General features: G+C 41.9%; 1 protein-coding gene across 1 annotated transcript in view; it reads left to right on the forward strand.

Moving 5' to 3' along the window:
- Window positions 1–14,848, forward strand: part of LOC119169776 (venom metalloproteinase BumaMPs1-like) — a 181,833-nt gene that overhangs the window by 142,167 nt on the left and 24,818 nt on the right. Inside the window, exons 10-12 of the mRNA XM_075886704.1 lie at window positions 4,351–4,459; window positions 9,843–10,010; window positions 10,068–10,209. Of these exons, the coding sequence (XP_075742819.1) occupies window positions 4,351–4,459; window positions 9,843–10,010; window positions 10,068–10,209 (419 nt within the window). The remainder of the gene's footprint in view (window positions 1–4,350; window positions 4,460–9,842; window positions 10,011–10,067; window positions 10,210–14,848) is intronic.

Raw genomic sequence — 14,848 nt, forward strand, 5'->3', positions numbered from 1 at the left:
ATGTCATGGCTTTATTGCTTCTAGGTTTTTGCCCGCGTTAGCGCGAGGAATTTTAAGGCCCTTTTACAGCCACGCATCACATCATTGTTCTATATCTAGGCTTTTGAAATGGCGCTCTTTGGCCATAAATTGGCCATTGCGCCATTGAAAAACACTCGTCATCAGTACAGAGCCGGCAGGTTTTCTGGTCAGAATGGCGAAAGAACGAAAAGGTAGCTGGTTCAGGATAGAACTTTCTTCTTTAAGAAGACACCGTTTTGCAATAAAGGAAGAGGCAAGTCCTCGCTTTAGTTTTTTGGGTGTCACAGCCTTCCATATACTAGGCCAGCCTTCTTAATCTCACGTCCTTTTGCTGTTGTTTGCCGCAGTCGTCAGCCCTTATGATCTCCAAAAAGCTGCCTATGTCAATATTGCTATGCAGTGGCACTTCAAATAGTGCACTTTGTAAGCACTCGGCATTACAGTGAGTTCGTCCGATCTTGTAAACTACGGCGTTGTCTTGTAGACCGCACCTTATATTACAACGCACCTGAAAGTGTCCTTGAAGTCAGCTATATTCTACATATTGTATCGTGATTGCTCACGACCAGGAAATGCCTGCCGCATAGGTGGGAGATTAATATGCTCATGAGCTAGAGAAGCTTTCAAGCGAAGTCATCGGCGAGAGTTTTCTTGAATCTTGCGGGCAAATTATGAGTGATTTTGTAAGACATGACGTTCCACAAAGGAACTGGGATGGTAGTGGCTCAGCTGGTGTCCGATTTGTGAAACCAGCTGTTTTTTTTTTTGGCTAGTACCTGGACGAGTAGAGTGAAAGTATCATAGTGGTAGGAGTGGTCTTTACCTAATTTCTAAAAAAACCATAGGATAACCGCACTATCGGAGTCTACTGCCCCATTTAATGGTTCACTACTAACCTTAACTGAATTCATGAACAACGGATAGAGTAAGATAAAGCTCTATGGAGCTTTAAGGGCTTCGGTCTTTTAGCGTTCTCGTGCCGATGAGTGCGCTGAAAGTTACACATGAGAGAAGACACGGTGGGAAGAAATTCGGTAACAGCCTGAAACAACCTTCATTAGGCGTGATGAAATGCAGTTGGTCTGTCCTTATACTGTGATTCCCATGTGCGTTAGCCTAGCTGCAGCGTATACTAAGCAGCCTTTAGAGCACGGCGCCAACATAAGGCGGCATGCCACAACCACAACGCTTAATCTATGTTGCCAGTAATATCAAAACGTTTCGAAAAACTGATTCGTAAACTTATAATTTCCTTTTTACATAAGTACCGTACCATTACTTTATCACAATTGGGTTTCATAAAAGGCCGCACAACTGAGCGTGCTCTCTTGGCACAGAAGGAGTTTGTATTAGATGCTTTCGAAAATCAACGACACAGACTACAAATCATTATAAAGTACTCAAAGGCTTTCGATACTATAAATCACGTCACACTTTTACATAAATGCAGAGACCAGAGATTCCGAGGTGTCTTTCTGAAATCAATTGAATCTTCCTTCAAGCATCGTCAGCAGACGTTGGTGAGCAATGATCACACCTCCAATTTACGAGAAAATTCGCTGGTGTGTCCCAGTGCAGCATCCTTGCTTCCTTTTTTTCTGCGTATATATTAGTGATATATTGAGCAATAACGCATCGGTGAAGCGTGTTTGAAAAGCAGATGGCAGAACCTCACTTCTCACTGCCGAATGGTATAAACACTTAATAATTGTGCAAACCAAATAATATTGAAGGTAACTTCCTGGACATACAATTTTCATAAGACACTTTGAGAACAACAGCTGTTACCTTCAGGCCTAGCAATAAGCCTCGCTATCTGCATGAACCGTTGATACTGGGTTCCCAGAACCTTCAGATAGAACCAAGTCGTAAATGTGTAAGTGTAATTTTTGGCGAAAATGTCTCATGCAACACCTACATTCAAAAGCTGTCTTTGAGTGTATCTAGGATAGCCGGATTTCTGTCTAGGATGCGTTTTCTGCTTCCAAAAAAGTTAACCTATTTTCTACAAATGGTTGTTCTTATCTCCCATAAACAATTGTCACCTGCTTTGGGGTACAACAACTCTAACGAACAATCACAGATTACATGTAATACAGAGAAAGGCAGTGCGCACCATTGAAGATGTTCCGCTTAGAGGTCTCTTTTACCCGCTTTTTGTGAGAATGAAGTTATTAACCCTACCAGATCACAACCATACAACTCTTATTACACGTTATTACACAGAACTAAAAAGTGATAAGCTTTAGAGAAACTTGCTCAATTGAACCACCGGTCCCTTTTTATAACGCTCGTCGTGTTCACACGTGATTTCTTCTACACGCTCGCATTAAATATGGCAAGAAGATGCTGCGCCTTCCCTGCCATTTCATCCGCATAAACAAACAATATAAAACTATTGCTAAAGACGCCTTTTTGTCTTACACAAGTAATACCTTGCGCTTTTTTTGCTTTTTTACGGTCCCATTGAACGGTTCTGTCATTATTGAAATTAAAGTTGCTGCATTGTTTTATAGGTTTATCTTCGCTGTGTGTCACTTGTTGTACTTTTAAACGTGTCTATATATGGGCATATCTATAATTTTACGTTCATCTTTAGGGTATCCACCGAGTTGAAATTGAGCGACAGTGTTGTCCGATTCACGTAATGTCACAACTCCCCCCCCCCCCCCACTTACTGTAGTGGCGGCTTTGCGTATTTTTAAATTCATTGGGCTATTTTGGGTGTCCATATGATATAAGTTTAAAACAGGTATCTTGTGTTTCACTTCACAAGATATTGCATTGCCCTGTACACTAGCCCATTCATGTCAATTTACACGGGGTGGTAAGTCGTGAAGAGGCTTCATGGTCCTGGTCATGAGCATGTTAAATGAGGAATTTGCGTAATGAATATTATTTGAAAGTTTCAAACAAGCTTAAATGAGTCAAACGCTTGCAACTTGTCAATAAAATGGTATGTCTTGATTGACGCTCAAGAGCACGCCCTGCAGGTCCGCAGCGAGTAAACATAGGCATCTACGTGCGAGTTGAGGGATATTAAAGAAAGAGAAGCTCGCGCTTCACTTCAAAACTTTTCTTGACACGCTAGACTGCAAGAATTTCCCGATTTCTTATAGTGGCGTCAGATGTCCGTGCGATACTAATGCCATTAGCTGAGCTAGTTGATACTGACTAAATGCTTTCACAATACAAGCTAACGTGTTCTTCTTGCGTGTTTCCCAGTACTACGAAAGTATCTGCAAGTTGTGTTTTTTCTCTGAGGGTGAGGTGAGTTTATGGCACCGCCAACAAGACATTGTTGCTTGCACACTGATTTGATGCATTCTACCACGCTGCAGATATTCACGTGATGAATTGTTTTTTCATGTTTCTCGCTTTCCGACTTCAGATGACAGCACATGTCTATGTGATAGTGTAAGGTGGAGATCACACAAAAAATCGTGGAAGGAAAGACGAAAAGACTGAATAATAGGTCGAACAGACGACCTTGGAGAGCCAATCTGTTTTGAAGCCAGCAGATTCGTCCCACCAAGTGACCTTTGATTGTGAGATGCCGCAATGAAGCAGGTTTGAGGAGGCTAAGGTGTAGAGGGTCCGGAAATTTACAAACAAAGCACGTGCATTCGGCGCCGTTCGGCCGACTCACGGAAGTGGTACAAAGAATAAACCAATATAACGCGAAAACATACGGCGCGCTGAGAGTTTCGGTGGCGTAATGGGCCGACAAAGTGGGCTTTCCGTGTTGTTTGTGTCTTCCTCCATGGTAATGACAAACACCCTCAATCGTAACGCGCCATGTTTTCTTGCAATAAAGAACATGTGTTGCATGTGTCTGTAGCCTCTTCCTGCTTACGAGTTCGCAGAAATGTTGGCGTTACTTATTAGAATAATGAATACCTCAAGAAATAAAATTATTACCAACGATAAAAAATAGCAAAATGCCAATAGAAGTGTAAAGATAAAGATTGTGGGACAGAGACAGAGGTCTAGATGCTTTTAACTTGATACTGTATACAACTGACATGAAGTCTACTTGCAATTAAATTGTCTTGTACATATAAATTGTAGACTTCACACGTTCTTATGACATCTTAAATGCAGACCATCGAGCGTAGTTTTGTCTAGATTTGAAACAATGTATGGTAATTTTGGTTTTCGTCTGTTCATGAGCACTATTTTTTGTTCTGTGTATTACTTTACAGCAATCATTTGGCATGTTGCTTCAGGTACACAGTTAGTGGTGCGTGAATGATTTTTTTGTCATAAAATCTCAACGTTGCTATTAGGTATTTGTTAAAGACGGCAAACCTCGATATTCTTGCGTAGGTTTTGCATATCTTGCTGGAGCCTGTACAAAGTGGAGAGTAGGGATGACTGAAGAAAGAGTTGGCAGCTACTATGGTGTATTCGTATTTGCACACGAGCTTGCACACAGGTGAGGAATCAACTCTTCATTACTTTGAAATGTTCCTCAAAAACTTTTCTGAAGTTAGGCACGCAAAATTTTGTTTGCATGTTCCTAGGAAGGCATTCAACCGTTTTCTGAACATCTATCAGGACGTTCAACACGCTACTTGGCCTCTCCTTTCGTGTTGCCTGTTGCCATGCGCTCATAGCATGCGCTCATGGCATGCGCTCATGAACATCACCGTTAAACGCCTGGTTTTTTTGAGCGGGAGACACATAGCGAATAATTCCTGCTTCTTTAGCTCTCTCTTCTAGAGTGAACACCTTATGTTCAGAACCGGGAGTCACAGGACGAGTAATTCATGCTTCTCGAGAGCTCGCCTCAGGGGTAGCTTGCCAGTCTGCGTAGATGTTGAGCTACTGCATGCCGTGCTCTTGCTTCCAGAGCAGCTGCTTGTCGGCTGTACCGTAGAGGCAAAGTTTCCGGAACTGTCGAACCCAGTTTTTTTGCCACCAGACACACAACAAAGTGCAAATAACGTTTTACAAGGGTGTATGGGGTACCTCAGTTTTAAACAGAGTGACCAATGGCATAGTCAGTGCTTCCTTACTTCATGAGAGTTACCGTGGTCGTGTAATGGGTACCTTGCGTGTATTGTGGCGGACAACGAAAAACTGAAAAGCCGTGTGACACTAAGGTGCTTAACTCCTGAAATTTTGATGTCGCAGCCAACTTGCATTGGTCGGAAAAATGCTCGAAACCTCCATAAGTTACCGGCAAGAGTACGACCAGCGCCATTACAATCCTGTGCCAGGCCCTTGAAATATAAACCCGGTTAACGTGCCTTGGCTCGGATGACCATACTCTGACGCGAAAGGCTTCTTAGAGACTACATCTCATCTTATAAGGCACTCGATCTTCCACACTCGTGAATACAAGTTTATCCCCAACGAATGACCGACTCTCTGCGGCATGGGGCAATGCTCGAAGTCATGGGTGTGGTGAACCTTAAAACGTTCTATTTGCGTTAACAAACGTTCGGACACCAGTTACTGCTTGCTCTTTTTAGTAAAGTTATTTCTTGAAATATTCACAATTTTTCCCGTGTTTTGTTTTAGGGACTGCGCCCATGATTTTTAGGGAAGGCCGTTCTGACGCATTCTCATTGCCTTATTATGATGTAATCGTGGTTCAAACTCGAAACTTGTATGAACGCTCAATGCAGATTGCGTCGCTTTGTTTGGGGCCGCTTCGAAATTGTGTGAGATAATTCTTCGAAGATTTCACGCCATAAGTAGGCAGTCAGGTTCGTTTGAAATGTGACGGGAGCATTAAAGTCATAATGTTAGAGCATTTGACAACTGCTTTATAAAAATGACACGTTCCTTCGATATTCAGATGATCGATGGCCAACTGTCAGTGTAAGCTTGAATTTTTTGTACTTTTGCCTTTCTTTTGTTCAAACGTTCACCAAAATAAAGATTTATGCATTACTGCACAGCATTCATTTGCGTATTGCAAGCACTTTTGACGTCTTCCTACGCATTTATCTGTCTATCACCTAGCCGCCTACATCTGATTGCTCCCTGAAGACGAAGTAATCGAAAATTGGTATAGGAATTCGAGATGGTTTGACAAATCACTGGTTATATTATCAATGTCACACAGGCATTGCGCACGTCGTCAAAAACTTCCCCCCCCGACATAGGCACATACCCGTGGGTGATGAAGGTATGTGGCACAGGTGACTGACACTTCATAGCTAGCCAGGAACACTGTGGACACATCTGGGTATCTCAACGCCTGAGCGTGAAGAAAAAAAATACAACATATTCGCGGAGTGACTGTTGATGGGCGGGGTGAAGCTTCGGAGGCTATGATCGGCAAACCGTGAATAATCCATCCAGCCATCCATCCACCTGTCTCTCTGTCCGTCTGTCCATCAGTTCATATGTGACGGTATGTTCATCCGTCCGTTCGTCATTCCGCACCTGCTAATTGAGTAATGATCTAGGCGGTCATGTACGAACAGTACCCTCGGCTTTAGAAGCTTCGCCCCAAAAGCTGATATCGACTACGTTCACCCGACGAATGTAACGAGAAATCTGGCAAATTTCACGCACAGTGAGAATCGATGATATGAGAAGCATGAATGAGTAAGGTTGATATGTCACTTTAAGATCAACACAATGTTACTAGCGGATGCAAAATGGGCCGTACAAGACGTGCTTGTCATGAATAACATGTTTGGACGTGTCATTTACCTTCGCCGTCTATTCATGTAATCTGATACAAAATTTAGTGTATTTGAAACAAGCAAAATGGCTGCGAGCGCGCTATACGCGTACCATGTAGTCATGCTTGACATGACACGCATATAATGATTAACTTGTTTGAACGTGTCACTTAGCTTTGTCGTTATTTCAGGTCACGTAATACCAAAGTAGGTATATGTAAAGCTAGCAAACCTGCCACGAGCTCTCTATAAGCGCAGCATGTTGTCAAGTTGTAAATGGCACGCATATCATGATTATGGTGTTTGAACATATCTTTGACCTTCGTCATCTGTTGACGACACGTGATGGTAATTTTGGTATATGTGGAGCTAGCAAAATAGCCGAAAGTGCGCTATGAGAATGGCATGTAGTCATGTTTTACATAACACGCATACAGTGATTATCATGTTTGCACGTGTCATATATCATCATAGCCCATTCACGTTACGTAATATCAAATTTGATATATGTTTAGCTAGCGAAACGACCACGAGAACGCTTCGGGCGTAGCATGTAGTGGGGTTGTACATGACATGCATATGATGATTACCATGTTTGGGCATGTCATTTATCTTCACCGTCTGTTTACGTCACGTCATAATAAATTTGGTACATATGGAGCTAGCAAAACGGCCGCGTACGCGCTATGAGCCTAGCATGTAGTCATGTGTTACATGGCACGCAAGCAATGATTATCATGTTTGCACGTGTCATTTACCTTCGTCATTAATAATTGTCACAACTTTTCCTTAAAACTCAAAGGCAATCTTGACTGCGATTCTAAGAACGTGATATACATGATAGAATGTGAGCTATGTGAAATACAGTACATTGTTCAAACAGAAGGGCCTTTTAGACTGCGTTTTAACAACCATAAATCTCAAGCTAACACCTTGCCCCATTTGCCCAATTCAAGACACGTGCACCTCCCTGGCCACTCTTTTGAAAATCTACAGGTCACATTATTAGAATCTGGTTTCCGCACAAACTATGATAGAAAAGCCCGTGAATCATTCCTCATCTTTAAGTTCAACGCCGTCGCATCTGGTCTGAATGAAAACGTAGGAAAACTTAGTTGCCTATTTGCGTAACCTGCACCACCCTGTCCATCTTTTTTCAACCTTGCTGAGCAAGTCGCACTACATTGTCTGTATCCGTTGATTACGTAGCAGCTTTGTAACGTCTTTGTCATTTTTATTAGTATTTTATAGTTTTTTTCCCTTGCTTTCACCGGTCGGACTACTCTTCATGTTATGTGTTTATGCGTTTTATTTTTTATTTGTAAACAACGTGCTCGCCACGTGCTCGCACATGGAAGCAATATCTTTTTACTCGTAGATTAGGTGCCCTTCATTTTGTGTTACTTGCATATATATATATATATATCTTTCATGCCGGTCTTCATATTTGTATCTTATTGATATGCACAAGTATATAAACAGCACTCGTGCCATAAACTGTATTCTGATGAAGGCCGGACCCACGGCCGAAACGTCAATAAAATCACTTCGTACATGCGTATTCTTTCCTATACAAATATATATATATATATATATATATATATATATATATATATATATATATACGTGTATTAATTATGGCAGCCCAGACTGTCGATATATTTGCTATATAATTAAGCGTTTTAAAACATAAAAAGGATGACCACGCATCACACAATGCGAATAACGTAAAAAAGTGTGTACGCCAAAGGTCCAAGTCATTAGAATACTTGTTCTTAATCACCTATTAACAGAGGCGGCTACCCACGTCTGGCACAATTCTTCATTATTGTCAGCCACTAGATAAAAATTTACACAAAATATTCTTAGCAAGTGTGTAGCAGATATCACGTTTCTTCGAAGAATGAATAATGATAGCATAGTGAATGCTGGCCTATACTACACAACCATTACGACTATTTAATAATTAGTTGGTATCCAGCCATGTGCATGTAGCAGTTATCCAATGTGTGTTTAGAAAAGGCCCTGAGAGCCTGCTCTTGTAGCTTTCGCTGTGCCTGTGCTATGCGTTACGAGCAAGTCTCGAGTTTGTTTTTTTTTTGTATCATTCATTGATACAAATTGTTCTGGCATGGGCGGCAACGCCATCGTTCGTGAATAAAATTGCAATGTTATCAGTGAGAGAAAATTTGCGATACCTATAAATAAATCAATTGTAGAAATATTCGAGCCTGGTGAGCATGAATCGTACAGGCCTGCGTGGTAAGCAGTTTGAAAATGGAGCCGTGGCCATGCACTTAAGTGCGCTTGGTATAAATTGCTCTTACAATGTAAGGATGATCTCTTACAATGTAAGGATGAAGGAAAGGAATTCTTGAAGCGTGCGAAATTCTGTCGCCGAATCAGAATCGCTGGGTCATTAAAACTTGCGAATGGCGCAACGAGTGGTTGGTTCGAAGCTGCATCATTTCAAATTGGGCAGATGCACAAGTGTTCCTACCTTCTTATGAACGGGGAGTGAAAAACTGGCCAGTGCGAAAAGACACGAATCACATCGTAGTGGGAACTTGCCAAGTGTACTTTGCTAGTTTAACATGGATTGAAAGGCCAGTGTTATGCGTGAAAGTCCTTGATTCTTGCAGTACCCTCGATACGCCATGAGCCCTATTTCGCTATTTGTTTTTACCTTTGTAAGCGAATCTTCAGTGACCTGTAGAATATTTTAATACGACTGATTTTAAATATACATAAAGCCACTGCTTAAGCCTGTTTGTTTTTCACTTGTTTACTATCCAGCCTTGACTTGGAAGGGACAGGTATATTGAGCATTAGTATGCACTGAAGTATCCTCAGCTTTTAAGAACGTTCTTCTTTCCCAAGGTGGATAACTCAAGTACCGGCAAGTATTTTAGCATAAGAACTAAAATGACAGTTAGCCGGTAGAATCTGACAGCACATCAGAGGAAAAAAACGCGCAGTGTTCTGATTTAGGTATGAATGACATAGGCCAAAAATAGTTCGAAAGGACAGATACATAAAAACGTGCAAAAAGTTTTCTATTGAATAGTTAAATTAGATTTTGCAAAACGCTTAGAAACAATAAATATTTAATTTTTCTTGTCGCGCATACTCATCCTAACAGAAGTGTCTAACTCGTCGCTTTTCTATTTGCAGCCTTGGGTGTGTACACGATGGAGAGGGTGCTGATTCATGGCCTGAAGGACATATAGGCTCAGCTGATTGCCCATCTAAAGACAGCTATATGATGACTTATGAGTTCAGAGCGCCGAACATGTACAAGTTTTCTCCATGTTGTCAACGAGAGGTCCTCAATGTCTACAAGTAAGCTTCTTGAATGCAAAATTTTCGCACACTGATATACAAAACAATTTTTTTCAGTCGCCCTAGATATCAATGCCTTATCGTGAAGAATTCTGTAACAACGAGCATACACTCCAGCAAGTTTCCTGGAGAGGTCTCAAGCCGGACAACATACTGTCAGCAAGTTTACAGCCGTTACACTTATGTGACTGCTGATAAGGTGGGTGACTGGCATCGTATTACAAATTTCAACATTAGCAGCACGTCTGCGAAGGGATGGACGACCTCACTGACGGAGTAACTGATTACATGTGTTTCCTTCAATAAGACGAACCAAATATCCCAGCAACAAGTACTTCTAAATGGCACGTGTTCTTGGGTAAGACACAAAAAATGGCTCCACTAACGGCTCTGCCATCGACGCGCGCACTTACGTGCGATGCAGAAAACTAGTTAACTGACGGCGCAGCCTTTCTAGTTGGTTGTATAAATTTGTGACCAACGTTTTTTTTTCGCCAAACGATACGCAGCTTTGGTTGTAAAATAAGAGCTGAAGTGATATTGGAAGCCGTAAACAGATGCGAAAAAAACGAAGCGCACAGTTCTGAATATTACGCACTTTGCTCGGAAAGACAACTCGTTTTTTAAGCCTACTCATCACATCTACAGCCCTCCAAAGAAAGATAGACCCGACTGAAGCACAATGAAGTTATGATTTCTGTCGACAAACTTGCTATATTGTTTACTTGGTATGAGTGACACTTTCTTTGGAAAGACTTTTAAGCCAACATGTGATGTAATCTATAAAAGCGAAAAACACATTTCACCGTTGAACAACGATGACAGTAGGCTATGTAAACCGAACTCCAATGAATATGTGATGTATTTAGGTGACATAAGCACGCTGGTAAAACTCTATGGAGGATGCCCAGCCATTTTGTCAGTAGTAAATTCTCAGTTTCTCCTAAAGTGTTCTCACCTTTAATATTTGAATTATAAATTTCATTTTCACGAAGAATAAAGCTTTCCAATGAAACAAGAAAAACACAAATATTCATATACTGCGTTATTTCAATGCTTATGACGATCTGCCCGAAGCAGTGCGCAACAAATCAGTCTTATACAACGTTCTGAACTAGTTCCTACAACACATTTCAAAGAAGGCGATAAGTACTTGATGAATCTGCACACTGCCTATGAAACAAACAGAGATGTTTGTATTGTCTGACTGCCGTGTATGCGTGCAGAGGCGCGTTGGCGTACATAAGTTTTCAATTATCATGATTCGGAGGAAATGTGAATGCTCATCTGAGTTTAGAGCACCTCGCTACGTCTTCAGTAGTTTGGATAAACATCGCAATGACGCATATGGAGACCCCGTTAACGATGTACGAGTAAAGCGAGCATTTCGGTGTCATAGAAACTTGACAAAAATATTCGGTATTTCAAATTTCTGCTATTTACACGATCACAGTTTTATAAAGGACGTAGGTCAGTTCGTAATTCCATTTTGAATGTTTAGACGCCTCTATATTGTTCATTACTCACTTGTGTTTTTTTCTGGAGAGATTTCAGCTCCCGCCTTAGAAAGTATCGGATGCACGTGATTGTACGTGAACTAATCAGCAGACTAGTTTTTTGCAATAACAATGACCCGAATTTCTCAAGGTGCAGGAAAATAAAAACGTCATAGCTTTGTCACAAAGGCGAAGCAATGAATGTGATAGCAACAAATTGTCACGCAAAAAATGTCAAGCAGATCAAAATGTGTGCTGCGCTGCTCACGCACAAATCACGCACGAAACGTACCCACAGGTACAGATGAATGCGAATGAGTCTCTCAGTTGTTTTTTCACTGATTCTCAAAAGCGTGCTCTTCTCGCAAATGGAGACTGTAGAGCGAGTGAAGTGACCTTTGTGTGCCTGATAGCAGCAACGGAATCTGTAAAAGCCAGAGGCGTACAATTCTCCCCACTATGAAATAAGCACGCCCACGCGTGAGCGTCTAGCCCACCCCCTTCCGCGGGGCCAAGTACGCGAGCGAGATGGACACATCAGCGTGCGTCAGCGCGTCGTGACGATCTGGCGACGCGCGTTCATTTTGCCATCTCCCTGGTAATGAATGTTTAAAAACAATAGTTCGCCCTAGATTGATATCAGCAGTGCTAAGTGGTGGATATGAATAGCTTGCCATTTCGTCGTGAAAGATGCTGCTTCGTCGTGGCTCAGTGGTCAAAGCCACGCACTCACAAATAAGCATTCCACGAGGCGAAGTCTTTTTGTGGATAAAGTTTGTTTCTTGCCTTTTCTTATATATAGGGACGTATAGATATACGACGAGTGACGGTGGTCATGAACATTGATGCCAAGGACGGCGGTGCAAAACGCAGTCTAGAGTGTCCATGTAATTGCTGTCGCAATAAAATTTCGACATGGACAACGAAAGCTCCGTCAGTAAAGACGGGCGCAAATTCACTTATTCGTATCGACGTTCCAAATTAATAGTTGCCGCCAACGACAAAAGGAGCAGTCAGCTAGAAGTTTGTGAAGACCGCTGTATTGATTGAATTTTATGCACTGATACCAATGAAAAAGCTCGTAATATTAGAATTATTTATATCTTCGCAGACCACTTTTCACGACATACAACGTAATAAATTGGGTAGACACCACAGAAATTTATAGTACCAAATGTATACAAAGTGGATTGGCTCTGCCACAATGTTGTGCATTTAGACAAACATTAAGTGGCATATCGACGCAGTCGTAGAAACGGAGCAGTTGTTATCATGGCAAGGGCCAATCACACACGTGTTCTACAGCCTGGCGCCTAAAGGATGGCCTAAGAATCCGCATATTGACATTACTTATATGCGAGTAGACATTGGGCGACCTAGTGCTGGACGTGCAGCTTTGAGCCTTTCAAGACCTCCTGCCAGCGTAGGCGGTGCCGGTGGATGCCTCTCGTGGCTTCCATGAACCTCGCATCCGAAACGATACCTGAAATGAGTTCTATGATTCCTGAGAGTTTTTCTCGTTCCCTGTTAAAAGCGTATCGCGAATGCTGCTGGTTACAGGGCTGTTGTTGCCGGCACATGTACTCCCACATTACATGGCGAACCACTGCTCTCTGTGAGCTCACAATTTATTCGCACAATAGAAAAAATAGGTACGGCTAACACATCCCCAAATAAACAATTAGGACATGTTGGCAGGCTACTATTATAAACAGGGAAGAGACGTACTAGAAATAGTGAAACAGGGAAAGTACACACGCAATATATGATTGCGTGTTTGTGTGCACTTTTTATGTCGCTGTTTGTAGTACACCTTTTTACCTTCCTTAAAAGGGACCCAACTGATATGCTAATAAGAAACGTTCATTTATGCGTTTTTGTGTGGCGGAGCATTGGTAGCATATAAATGGCACATTCGTGCTATTCTAAACGTTACAGTTAAACCTGCCTGGTTACAGCCAACATAGGGCGAAACACATTTCACCAGCATATACTAGTATTTGCAAGCATAAACCTATATTAGCCAGCCACCATGACTTCATATTACCCAACGATAGCCTGCAGCCCCAACTAACTGGAAGTGACACACTCTAGCATAGAGCCACAAACACTTGGTCAATATAGCCAAATAATAGCACAAAAAAGCTAACATAGCCAATAAAACTGGTAAACTTATGCTAATAAAATGGGCAGTGACTAATGTGACGGGGCCCGACAATTCAGTACAATCAGTGTACTGTCAGCGTATTGCAATCTTGACTACAGTGACGGGGCCTGTCAGCGCAATACTATCGTTAAAGTGAGCGTGCCCGTCATTGTAGTGAAGTGACCATGACGGAGCCCGTCATAATGGTGATGCAGCTTTAGTGACGACCCCTTCATCGGACAGCAATGACTTATGTGAGAGGGCCCGTTACCGTTATTTTTAGTTATTTTAGACGCCACTGTCTAGCTGTTTTGCTGGCGTAAAAACTCGACACGCCGTTCGGGAAGCAGTCGTGACGCAGGTCGTCAGTTCATATTCCCGTTTTCGAATTTTTTAAACTTTTTCTTTGTTTCAAGGTCATGCTGCAAGAAAACCGTGTCGCTGTCTGCAGCGGTTGTTAGACAGCCCTACCACGTAGATTTCGTGGGGCAGTGTCATTGGTTTTCAACTTCGGTTCAAATCGCGCTCTTTTTCGTATTGTTCCCTCAGTGTTGTTTCAAATATGGCTGTTTTAAATTATATTTGTGTTCATTCATCGGCAATATAAAATATTGACTTTCTTTTATGACCAACGTGAAATGAAGACCTTTCCCGAAGATTTCTGACTGAGACTGGGCTGGGCTAGCAGGTTCCATTGCATGCGTGCAAATGACTTTATTGTCGCAATGAACAACCACCGTCGGCGGGGTTTGCGTCCTTTTGCATTGATTCCGTAGCTTCAACTAATATTTTGTCATACATATTATCATGTTTCCCAATCAATCTATTTCTTGTATTTTTGGTGTCGCTGTATAAAGCTGACGTATTGGGCTGATGCCAAACGTTATGAAGGTCAGCATGGAATGTGTTCCAAACCTGAGGGCTGTGTAGTTGGACAATATGTTTCAGTAAGTCCCAAAAACCACAAAATATATGACTACAATGCATCTAGCTCCAAGCTCGTGCCTTTTTTTTTTGTAAATCGCTCACACAGGTTTATTCAAGGGATCGAACCGGCTCCTTGAAACAAGGGGATATGCACTTCGCTTTCGTCCTAATATTGTGTAGTGTGATATATGCTAACGTAGATAGAGATTCAAGCTTTCTCCGGTGCAGTAATTACTCGCATGGTGTTGTGCTCCCTGTAGCTGTCTTCT

The sequence above is a fragment of the Rhipicephalus microplus genome, chromosome 2, assembly GCF_043290135.1.
Source record: "Rhipicephalus microplus isolate Deutch F79 chromosome 2, USDA_Rmic, whole genome shotgun sequence".
In the NCBI taxonomy this organism is placed as follows: domain Eukaryota; kingdom Metazoa; phylum Arthropoda; class Arachnida; order Ixodida; family Ixodidae; genus Rhipicephalus; species Rhipicephalus microplus.